Below are 13,188 nucleotides of genomic sequence, written 5' to 3' on the forward strand. Positions count from 1 at the left end.
AAGGGCTTAAAACCTATTGAGGCGACTTCAAAATTACCTATCACAAAACAACCTGGTTTTGCAAGGGGGACCCATGAGTTTTTGGCCCGGGCTCGGCGGCCATCTAAGGAAACCTACCAAACTCACACATTTCTGAAAACTAGACACCTGGGGAGTTCCAGCAAGGTATGGCTTGCGAGGGTCCCCCCAACATTTCCCTACTAGAATCCCCCACAAACCTCAAACTTTGTTGAAAAAATCTATTTTTTCTTACATTTCTGTGTGGGAAAGTTGTAGGATCACAGGGTAGACATAAATTTCCTACCACCCAGCATTGCCCCAAGTCTCCCGATAAAAATGGTACCTCACTTATGTCGTTAGGCATAGTGGCTGCAATGGAAACGGCCCAAACCATACTGTGGAGACTTCAAAATTCCCTTAAACAAAACTACCTGTTTTTTTGGGGGGGGGGCACCTGGGGTTTTGGCCCCGGGCTCGCCGCCATCTAGGGAAACCTCCCAAACCAACACATTTCTGAAAACTAGACATCCTGGCTAGTCCAATGATGTATGGCTTGCGTGGATCCCCCAACGTTTCCGTACCCAGACTCCCCTGTAAACCTCAAATTTATCTGGAAAAAAACATTTTCCACATATTTATGTGTGGAATCACCGTGGCGGAACAAATGTTCTACCCCCACAGCGTTTTCCTTAGTATACCAAGTAAAAGTATACCTCACTTGTGTGGGTGTCCAATGCAGAATTGGCTAAAAACGTATTTTTTTTTTAAATGCAGCGCTTAAAATTCTCAGTGTTATACCCTTATTCTCTATGTTTTGGGCTCTTCCCAGTCACAGGCCCTTGCCGCAACCACACAAGTGAGGTATCATTTTACTAGGAAGACTGAGGGGAATGCTGTGGGGTAAGATAATTGTGCCAGCATGGTGATTCCACCCAAAAAGATGTGGAAAATGTGTTTTTTTCACCTAAATTTGAGGTTTGCAGGGCATTCTGGGTAGGAAAACGTTCGGGGATCCAGGCAAGCCATACCTCAAAGGACTCCCCCGGGTGTCTAGTTTTCAGAAATGTGCAGGTTTGGTACTTTTCCAAGATGGCCGCCGAGCCCGGAGCCAAAAACCCAGGTGGCCCCTCTTGCAAAACCAGGTTGATTTGTGAGAGGTAATTTTGATGTCTCCTCAATACATTTTGGGCCCTTGCCTGTTTCGGGGACTTGACCCACCCGCACAAGTGAGGTATAATTTTTATCAGGAGACCTGGGGGAACGCTGGGTGGTAGGAAATTTGTGGATCCATGTGGATTCCACACAGAAATTTGAGAACAAGGTGAGGTTTTTTTCAGCTAAATTTGAGGTTTGCAGGGCATTCTGGGAAGGGAAACGTTGTGGCACCCACGCAAGCCATACCTCACTGGACTCCACGGGTGTGAGGTATCATTTTTATCGGGAGACCTGAGGAAACGCTGGGTGGTAGGAAATGTGTTGATCTATGTGGATTCTAGAACTTTTGCATACAGAAATTTGCAAACAATTGATTTTGTTCATCAAAAGTTGAGGTTTGCAGGGGATTCTGGGTCAGAAAACGTTGGGGGACCCATGCAAGCCATACCTCCCTAGACTTTCCTGGGTCTCTAATTTTCAGAAATGTGTGGGTTTAGTGGGTTTCTCTAGATGGCGGCCGACTCGGGACCAAAAACTCAGATGCTCCCTATGTATCAGAAAATGACCTGGTTTTACAAGGGGGTGGGGGGTCACATGAGTTTTTGGTCCTGGGTTTGGCAGCCATCTAGGGAAACATACCAAACCCACACATTTCTGAAAACTAAAGACCCGGGGGAGTCCAGGAAGGTATGGCTTGTGTGAATCCCCCAACGTTTCTCTGCCCAGAATCCCCTGCAAACCTCAAATTTTGATTAAAAAACAATTTTTTTCTCAAATTTCTGTGTGGGTAAGTTCTGGAATCTATGTGGCTCCACAAATTTCCTACCACCCAGCATTCCCCCAGGTCTCCTGATGAAAATGCTACCTCACTCGTGTGAGTGGGTCAAGTACCTTTGACAGGCAAGAGCCCAAAACGTATTGAGGAGACATCAAAAGGACCTATCACAAAACAACCTTGTTTTGGAAAGGGGGTCACCTGGGTTTTTGGCCCCGGGCTCGGGGGCCATCCTGGAAAACTACCAAACCCACACATTTCTGAAAACTACCCCAAATAGCCAAAAAAGGCTTAGCGCAGGGGGAAGGCCTAGCAGCAAAGGGGTTAACTCCATAAATTATACAAATGACACCCAGCTGGCTGTCCACATGGACAGCTTGGAAAGGGTGTCTATTGACATTTTCCACCTCTGTAAGTCGATATTAAGCTCTTGGCAGAAGTAAAATGTCGAAATTCAACATAGAGAAAACTGAGGTGTTATGATTTACCAGTAACAGGATTAGTAGTCATTTTTCTCCGGGTTTCTGGCCGCCACCTTGTACTAATGTCCCAACCCGTCCATGGTGGCTAGAACTTTGGCTTCCTCTTGGATGCAAATCTGTCCCTCTCCAAAACAGGTTAATCAGACCTCTGCTGCCTGTTATTTCCTGCACTGGTTGCTGTACAATGTTTTGCCACTGTTCCCATTCTCCCTGTGTCCAGCTGTGGTGTCGGTGACCGCTGGGAGTCGACTGGACTATTGCAACTCTCCCTTTTTCATTACTGCTGTTATATTGCGGAACTAACGGCCCCAGCCACATTGTAAAAATGGTGGGATCACTTAAGCCTTTGCAAGGAATTAAAAACTTGGCGCTACCCAAAAGTGACTCTGAAAAGCATACAATATATAATGAAGTGTAAAATAGAGGCATAATAACATGAGAAATAAGAGAAAGATGATGATGGTGTAGCAATATGAGCATTATACCGATGGTAAGTTCAGGGGAACTCATGTAGGGGGTGGTCAATGGTCGTTTGATAGTGTTTATGGCCTGTATATGTTATGAGAGGGCTGTGTGAACTGTAACATAAGTAGCATGTAACTGAGATCCCTGGAAATAATATCGTGAGCACGACCTCTCACAGAAGATGGTTGAATGAGAAGGAGGAGAGTCTCAATGAACAGACCACTGTTGAGCAAACCCTAGCGGGACAGGTCTGAGGGTCCCTTGACCCTCTCCTGCTAGTTACAAAGTGCACTCTTACTGATTGAAGTGTGTGAAGGAATAATCATGGCTCAGGATGAATATTCTTGACCTGCTGACTTGATAGAGGATTCGGACACAATGTGAATGGAAGGGGAATGATTCTGAGACTGGATTGTCATTCTTAGCTTCTTACGACGTTAGTGAAAACCTTCTGTTCATTGATATTTACTTCTGCACATTTACATTGCCTTCATTCTGTTAATGGGAATTTTTAAGCTTGTACATGCGGTACTCAATATCCTGATGTGTTGATGTCTATCTTTATGCACCCACATTATTTTGAATCAGTTTATAGATATTTACTCATGCACATTCATGTTAATTTGAATCTCGCTCATACAAAATGAAACATTCATCCACACCACTTAGGAGTGGATATTGTAAAGCATCATTCTGCTAGCATGTTATCAATAAGTAAACTCAAGTTGGTCCTCTGAAAGCGTGAGCTGGATGGTGTCAAGAATTCTCTTTACTTTCCCCTGTAAGGATCTAGATGAGGATCTGGACTGTCTGTTCCTGAATGACTGTTGTTCCATCTCAACTTCACTTGTTGCCACTGCTCCCTCTGGGGAATTATAATGACAGCAGTCTGTGCTTATAGGTGTTTCACTTTGAATGTCAAGAATGAATATGACAATGCTTCTTCATGCTACACGTTTATCAAATTCAAGGCTGCATTACACCTCAAAAAAAGTGTCTCATCTGCATATTATCATTTGAAGTAATGAGCTTTCAAGCGCAAACAATATATTATTTAGGTCTTGACAAACTTTCAAGCTTCAGGCTCAACCCTGGCGGCTCAAGCTTTCAGTGGCTCACTCACCTCTAGATTAGCTAAAGAATGTCTAAATAGACAGTGATATTAGCATATGGTGTCTTGCGTTCCGTTACATTCATTAAGGACCTTTTTGTTTTAGATATTATGTCAGATTAGCCTGTGATCTATATTTTTTTAACATAGTGTATTGTTCATCTTACAGAGCTGTTGAAAAACACTGTCTTCTGGTCCTGAAGGGTATTGAGAATAATACATTAATTATGTCAATAGCTTAGGTGCGCTATGTGTGACTGGGAACCCCGGGTTCAAAACTCTGATTTCCTGCATGGCTAAATTGTGTGATCTTAGTCAAATACATTTATTGCATGTGTCTAATTTACTTGATAGGGACATTTGAGCGCACTTTCAAGTAATTCAGTTTAAGATGGACAGTATACAAAAAACTCACTTGTATGTTTTATTAGCCTGTAATGTTCAACCATCCAGAGCAATAATATTGGAGATGATGTAAGGGACATCAGACAATTGGTTCACTTTGTTCACTCCTGGTGTTGTTAAGAGCAGGGTTAATGATTGTTTTAAAGTTCATGATTAGAAACTTTAACTTCAAACAAATGTCAATGCAATGTTGTGATCTAATGCACTAAACTGAAACACTACCATATATTTTTGAAAGATTGTATTTTTGCATGCCAAAAGAGGTTACATTGCATGATAGTAGCCAGGTGTTGCAAGAGATGCCATCATACAAGTACAGAAGAAAAGTGTTGGGCTATTTAAGAGTCAACATACGTTTGTTAAATTTTTCTGTATAACACACTTACCCATAATAACTGTCCGCCTCTGCCCCCCAAGCCCTGTTGCTGCTGTTTTACCTACCAGCGTAGGGAAGCAGAGCACTGAAGCCTGTGGTGCTTAAAATAGTGTTCCACAGGAGAAATCATTACAGTGTGTCAAAGATAAGCGCCCTTAAACCATTTCCTTCAGTAGTTGCCTAGATGTGGCAAGAGAAACTACTATATAGAAACCAAGAGTGCTTGTGTTTGGGGGGGGTGGATTATGAGGGGGAGAGTGTCATCCTTGGTGCAGTCTTTAAAGCCCTCCACCAAAATATCTAATGCCTGTGCAATACAATATTTTATCAGACTGGCTCATTCATCCCTGTGTAACATAGAGCTCACAGATCGAAACCAAAAGAGCAAGACCTTGGTCCAACTTACATTAACCGGAGGAAGTGAATCCTTTCAGAGCAGTGTAATATTGGGTTTTGCTAGAAGAGCCAGGTCAAGGAACTTGGTGGAAGTTTTCTCACACATAGGATGGAGGAATACACCCAATAGGTACCACTTCTGGCGAATTTGATAGTACACGCCCACCGTGGTCAACAACACCTCAAGAAATCTTTGCCAGTATGAAAGAAGTGTGGAGGGAGACCAAAGCATGGGAGACAGATCGGCATCTAATTGCATACATCGAAGATACACAGCTACAGTTCCCAGGTATATTTTGTTAATGTGGGCCGGAGTAAGGTAGGCTCAGTTCAGAATATTAAACCAGGCCCAGGTAAAGACTCTAGTCTCAACAAATGAGAAAGCAGCCGGGTTATAGACAACTGCACTACCTAGGTCAGTCACGTGGTATGTTGATATTGCCCACCTCAAATAGTCAGCTGCCACATGACCACAAATAGAAACATGCGCAGAAGGTAGTTGAGAGGCAATATAAATTACTAGCAAGTAACACAACGCAATGTATACAGGTTGATAAACAATCAAAAGTTGTTTGTTGAAGTCTTTGTATGTCTTTATTACAAATAAGCATGGTGTGCATCTTTAGAAACAGCCAACGCGTTTCGCCTTTGAACCTTTGGATGTGTGGCACTGTAACCCTATTGCCCACCCATCTAAGTCATAACAACACCATTGCTTCTAGTACCTCTCATTCACCTATGTTTTCTGCATTCTCAACCATGTTTGTACCACAAATGACATAATTTTCCCTGGATGTAAATGACCTTAAAAACATTTTTTACCACTCAAACCTCTCTCACATCCCGGAATGTTCCCTGGGCTGCCTGGAATGCCAACAGGCATACGTTAGACTCTGTTCCACAGATAATTTTAAATGCGCCATGACTCTTCCTTCTTCCTAGTTTTCTTTGGCCTTGCCTTTCACAACCTTTTAAAATATCTGACACTTCCTATCACTCACATTTGCATCCAAAATGGCTCTCTCTCAGGATCTACAGAGCCGTGCAGTCTCGAATTCTGTCTCGAATTCTGTCCATCAACTGTTGTTTTTGTATTTGTCACCCCGAGTGGGACGGGTATGCTCAGACGTGAGTCCTGTGCTCTCCACAGCAAGCCTGAACTAAATGAATCAGGAGGACGTGCTGTGCGTTGTTGGTTTTCCTCCAACTGGCACTCCCCTGCACTATCAGTGTAGGGAGAGTAGCCAATGAATGATTGGCGGGCAAATTAAATTTTCATTGATGTTTTCTTATTCCACCACAGATTGAGAGAGTGTGTGAGGCTGGCATTCTGGGGTTCACGTGACACATATACTGGAAATGCACTCTGTGTGCTAATGTAAACAAACCTTTACAGGTTGTTGGCGCGTGTGACTAATACCCCCTGTTTTGCTATCCTGCCAGCCCCCAGGAGGGCATCACTGCTGCTTAAGGCGGGCCTGTGGCAGGAAAACAACATTACAGGAGTCCTCTAATCACTGAAAACTGCCCAGGAGAGATGCCTGTGACTCGCTGTGTGCTCTGGGACAGCCTTAAAATGCAGCAGTAGTCCATCACTCTCCTCCCCAGTCATGCATTCTTCCTAGGGTTGAAACCTTCCACAGAGAAAATTATCAGCCATTACTTGTTAAGAGAGTGGAAAGGACTTGAGGTGACTGACACTAAATAGAACTGCCTTGTTTAAAGGATCATATTTATTTATTTATAAAGTGCAATTTATGTATTTGTTTACTTTAAGTATTAGTAATGGATCAACTCTACAGCACATTTGAAGGTGCTTTCTATTTCTATTTGTTCTTTGAAGTATGTACACATAAAGGGTAAAAATATTTCCCAGCTGTGATTTTCCTTATTCTTGTACTGGCTGACTTTTTGATCTCTGCAGCATGTACCTAACTGTAATATTACAGTGCAATAAAGTGAAATGGCATGGCGGTGTAAGATGTTTTATGATTGCTTTATTTGTATATCTTCTTGGCACACAAATAGTTTTGTGTCAGTATTTCAACCTTCCATTTCAATGGTTTTGAACCCGTTGAAATATATTTTAGGGCTTCTCATTGATCAAAAGGGTACAATTTCTTACATGTATCTCTTTCCATACACTTCATTGCTTGGTTTTACTTGCAGGAAAATGTCATACTAAGGGGTATATTTACAAGAGGACTGGTCCACCAGAACGTGACTTTTAGCGCCATTCTGGTGGTGCTACGCCCAGCTCTATATTTACAAAGCAGCGCTAAGCCACTTTTTGTGGCTTAACTCCACCTTGTAAAAACAGCCACCTTACATGCATAACTTTGTGTGAAAGGTGCGTGCAATGAGTGTTGCTGTGGGCATTCCACTGCAAACCCCATGAATTTTGACACTGCCCCAGATTTACAAGAATGTGTAAATCTATGGCACTGCGAAAAAATAGCGCCGTGCAGAAGCAGGCATTAGAATGGCGCCACGAGGAGAAATCATTTTATTTCCTCCCAATTTTGCTTTTTCTGTGTGTGCTGCATTGTGCAGCACACATAGAGCAATACACCATTAATGATTGCTTTTGTGCAGGTAGGTGCCCCTTTCTGCACATAAATAATCATTAAATAATGACAATTTGCTACTAAACATAGAAGTAACAAATCACCATTATTGATTGTTTATGTGCAGGAAGGGACATCTTCCTGCACATAAACAATAATTTGCTGTAATGCAGACACACTTACACTATGGTGCAAGGGTGCCTGCGTTGGCGCTAGGAAGCTAATTTTAACAGCTGCGCTAGGGATAACACAGGGGTGCGCCGTATTGTAAATACTCTGCATCACTGCTATTTTGAAATGTCGGAGTGCAGAGCTGCCAAATTTGACGCTGCTACGCATTCCATAAAATCCTTGTAAATATGCCCCAGAGTGTCACACATTTGGCAGGTGAGTGTCGCTTTCACGCATACATAAGCAATCTGAAACCTTAGCAGGTAGGAGTATGGGTGTATGGCCTCTCCTTTGATATGTCTGTAAATGTACCATTTGTCGTACGTTTTTGTCCTGAAAGTTAACCCTTTTTCCAATTTTTTTTACAGCCCTGACCAGAATTTGCCTTCATGTCAGGTATTCACCCTGCTGAAGGTGCGAGGAAGATGTAAAATGCCATGGGGCAAAGCCAAGAAATACCCAAGAGAAATTAACCTCACTGAAGGGAAACAGGTGACAAAGGCAGTGAACAGTCACAATATCGAATTTTTTATATCGAATTGGCAAAATATCGAGTTTGAAATATTGAGTGGACATAATATCAAGTCACAAAAATATAGTGGTGCAGAATATCGAAATTCAGGAAAGAAATATCGATTTTCATAATATCGAAGTTAGTAATATCGACTGTCTTAATATAGTTAAAAATATCTTATTTTTTATAGTGTTTTAAGTGTTAGCATATGTGTTAAAAGTATGTATTATTTTTGTAATGTATGTTTGCATTTTTTTTAAATTAATTAATTTTCTGTTATTTAATATTTGCGTAATTTAATTGCGTAGTGGGTTGTGGGTTTATAGGGGAATAGGGTGGGAAGTAATGTAATTATAGTTTATATAATATTAATTTTTAGGAATTATTAATTATTTTTAATTTAATTTTGCGTTTTAGTTCTGTAGCGGGTTGTGGGCAGTAATTTAATTGTAATTAAATCATTATTTTTATTTATTGGTATTTATAACTAATTTATTGCTAAATAATTATTAATTATTTTTTATTCATTGGTAATTATTTTTTATTAATTGATAATTATATTATTTGAATTAATGTAATATATTAATAATATTTGGAGCAGGTTGTGGGTTTATAGGGGAATAGGGTGGGAAGCAATTTAATAGTAATTATTAAATATGTATTTTTATTTATTGTTAATTAATGAATTGGTAATTAATTTGTATTAATTGGTAATTAAGTTGTATTAATTGATAATTATATTAATTGTATTAATTTATTATTCGAAGTGGGTTGTGGGTTTATAGCGGAATAGGGTGGGAAGTAACTTAATTGCAATTAAGTAATTGACATTATTTTGTGTATTGATAATTAATTTACTGTTAATTATTAATTGGTAAAAAAAATCTTACTTATTCATTTTTGGTATAGAAAAAAATGTGTTAATTAATTATTAATAGGCAAATAATGTTTAATAATTCATATTTATTGGTATTTATAATTGAATAATTATTAAATATTCTGTAATTGGCAATTAATTTTTATTGGTGTTGCTAATTAATTTATATGTCTTTCATTATTACATCATTACTTTCCCTACTGTTGCACTCACTGGAGGGGGAATAGTAATTTTTACACCTACGCTATACAACACTTTCCCTACTGTTGCACTCACTGGAGTGGAAATAGTCATTTTTACCCCTACGCTTTCCAACACTTTGTCTACTGTTGCACTCACTGGAGTGGGAATAGTAATTTATACCCCTACGCTATCCAACACTTTTCCTACTGTTGCACTCACAGGAATGGGAATAGTAATTTTTACCCTCCTGCTATCCAACACTTTCCTTAATGTTGCACTCACTGGAGTGGGAATAGTAATTTTTGCCCTTCCTCTATCCAACGCTTTCCCTACTGTTGCACTCACTGGAATGGGAATAGTAATGTTTACCCCTACGCTATCCAACACTTTCCCTACTGTTGCACTCTCTGGAGTGGGAATAGTAATCTTTACCCCTACGCTATCCAACACTTTCCCTACTGTTGCACTCTCTGGAGTGGGAATAGTAATTTTTACTCCTACGCTATTCAACACTTTCCCTACTGTTGCACTCTCTGGAGTGGGAATAGTAACTTGTACCCCTACGCTATCCAACACTCTCCCTACTGTTGCACTCACTGGAGTGGGAATAGTCATTTTTACCACTACGCTATCCAACACTTTCCCTACTGTTGTACTCACTGGAGTGGTACTAGTAATTTTTACCTACCCGATATCCAACGCTTTCCCTACTGTTGCACTCACTGGAGTAGGAATAGTAATTTTTACCCTACCGCTATCCAACACTTTCCTTACTGTTGCACTCACTGGAGTGGGAATAGTAATTTTTACCCTCCCGCTATCCAAAGCTTTCCCTACTGTTGCACTCACTGGAGTGGGAATAGTAATTTTTACCCTCCCGCTATCCAACGCTTTCCCTTCTGTTGCACTCACTGGAGTGGGAATAGTAAATGTTACCCCTAAGCTATCCAATACTAAAAATATTTAAAAATAAAAATGCAAGTTTTTTTTTTATTTACATTAATTATTTATTCATTTTAAGGTTAAGTATTTTTAAGTATGTTTTACTTAATTATATTTATTATTTCATTATTTTACATTAGTTTTAAGACATTTAAAAAATTCGATATTTCAACAAACTATATTATTTACAACGATATTTTGGATTCGATATTTTTGTACTTACCTGCTTGTAGTTAGGAAGTCGATATTCAGTCATTCTACATTTTTTCATTGATATTTTGGCAGGTCGATATTTTGCTCCTTGATATTCTGTCAGTGATCCGACAAAGGCAACTCCAGGCCCTGCGTGGGGTACGTTTTCACATGTCAGAGGAGCTGAAGCATGAAACTCTGCTGGATAACTGACTACCGCCCTTGTCAGCATTTTCCCCATAGTTTGTAGACGGAGGGTGCACCAATAAACCGTAGAGCTTGGGTTAGTAACATAAAAACCCTAGCCAATTGCATTCTTACTTAGATGCAAGTTTACAATGTATTCGTGAACAGCTATTAAAAAAAATGTGCCTGATAGAATAATTATTTACTATCTGTATACATTTGACGCTGGACCATTTTTAGTTTTTCTCTACTTAAGTCATGAATGCGCGTAAACCAAGCTAAATAGCAATAAATACGGATAATCAATAGGAAGTTCTACCCACTCATGACAACTATATGAAACACGTGTTTAAACCACCTGTTGCAAGACATGCAAATAAAAAAAAAATCGTTCACCGACCTCTGGATTTTTCAGCTCTTCAGTCACATAGTTCAGGTTGTTCCACCCATCATAGGACCAAAGTCCCTGATAAAAGGCCACCCCAACAGGCCCAAAGCCTGCCGCCGTGTTATCAAAGGCATTCTGAAAGCTGCGAGTTTCTCCAGATGCCAGTAGCACTAAACCTCCCACCACTATCACGAGCAAAACAAGCAGCTTAGCAGCAGTGAAAATGTTCATGATGGAGGTGGCCAGCCTCACGTCGAGGCAGTTAATCAGGACTAAAATGAGCACGCAGGCCGTGGCGGTGCACTTCACCACCACTTCCGGTGAGGGGCATGCTGGGTAGAAAGGGGCGACCACGTACTCTGCGAAGCTGAGGGAGACGGCGGCGATGCCTGCGGGCCTCACCACGATCACCGACGTGAAGGCAAACAGGAAGGCGGGCAGCGAGCCAAAATTCCGCAAGATATAGATATATTCTCCGCCCGATTCCTGGATAACGGTTCCGAGTTCTGCGTAGGAGAGGGCTCCTAGCATCGCCAGCAGGCCACAAGCGGCCCAGATCAGGAGGCTGGCGCCGGGACTTCCCATGAGGCGCAGGACCCATTCGGGAGACATGAAGATCCCGGAGCCGATCATGGTTCCTACAATTAGCGAGACTGCGCTGACCAGACCCACCTCGCGCTTCAGCCTTATCAGCTTCTTCGTTTCATGGCAGGTGTCTGGTGGTGAACAGACAGGTTCTGCTGCTGTTCTTTTCTTCATCGTGGAACGTGTATGTTTGTGTTGCTGTAGAAATGTTTTATGTGGCACCAAAGGACTTCGAGTACTTTCTAAACATTATTTCTCAATGTGCTGGTTAATAATTCCAGAAAAGTGTCAAAGGGACACGGTAGGTGTTATCTTTTCCAGGTTAATGATCTATGTAGTCTTAAGAAAGCAGGTTGGCTTTGAAGATGAGCCTCACTTTGGAACATCGGCTTGAAGCAGACGTTAGAAATGGGCACACCGTCTCTTCGAGGGTATGCTGTTTCACACCAGACTGTTATTGTGTAATGTGTGTGTTTTTAGATAACTGCAGCTTTGTAGGGGAAGTACCACCCAACATTATTTTGTGGCATTGAGTGGCCTACGGACCAAGCATATTAAATACCAAAATCATCCAGTCATTACTTTGTTTTTTTTTCCAGTGTAACTTCTGTCGGTCTTTAAAACCCAAAAGTTAACACGTACCAGACAGACGTCTTTCTGCCTCTTAATATTCTATATGTAAAAACTGAATTTTTCACTTGGGGTTATTTGTATATCACGAAAACACAACTACCATTCAGATTATTCAACCATTCAAAATTCGAAACCCCATCAACCAATAGTGAAACATTTGCAAATGAAAAATTTTATATACCACAAAAATTATATAAAAAACAGACTGTTTATTACAAAGTTAAAAAGATTCCACTGAATGTACAATAAATACACATATATACAAAAAAAGTTTAAAAATTCATACAGTTACATAGGAGAAAAGCAAACAAAGACAATCAACTCTGTTTTATGAGTGTTAATCTAGATTTCTTAAAGTGCAACATTGAGTTGGGTACAGTTCCCAATGCCCTCACTGATGTTGACCTCTCCAAATTTAACTCGTATCGAAGCGTCGACGCGTTTCGGTGGTAGTAATTGATTACTGCCACCTTCTTCAGGACAATACAAAAAAACTTCTCCTTATTATCAGCATCACCTGTGCATTCACACAAAGATGAGGATCCTTTTTCCAATTTTCACTCGTTATAAACTTCCGAGGTGAATGTTGCATAAGGTGCTTTGTTCATTTGGAACTGAATGTCGCCTTGATATCTTTCAATTTTAATAAAATCTCGAATTAACCTGATAATGCAATATTTTTGTACATGTTTTATGTTCCACCCAGTCGGCCTTTTTGCGGGTCTGTGGTTTTGCACATCCCTTATCCTGGCAACTGAACTGATTTGTGTACTTGTCGTTGTATG

At 40.6% G+C, this 13,188-nt stretch overlaps 1 protein-coding gene across 1 annotated transcript in view; it reads right to left on the reverse strand.

The window, feature by feature from the left end:
* Positions 1 to 11,984, reverse strand: part of LOC147707078 (b(0,+)-type amino acid transporter 1-like) — a 66,305-nt gene extending 54,321 nt beyond the window's left edge. The window contains exon 1 of the mRNA XM_086925170.1: positions 11,198 to 11,984. Coding sequence (XP_086781296.1) covers positions 11,198 to 11,944 — 747 coding nt within the window. The 5' untranslated portion in view covers positions 11,945 to 11,984. The remainder of the gene's footprint in view (positions 1 to 11,197) is intronic.
* Positions 11,985 to 13,188: the final 1,204 nt, after the last annotated feature.

The sequence above is a fragment of the Lissotriton vulgaris genome, chromosome 6 (genome assembly GCF_964263255.1).
Source record: "Lissotriton vulgaris chromosome 6, aLisVul1.2, whole genome shotgun sequence".
Classification (NCBI taxonomy): Eukaryota; Metazoa; Chordata; class Amphibia; order Caudata; family Salamandridae; genus Lissotriton; species Lissotriton vulgaris.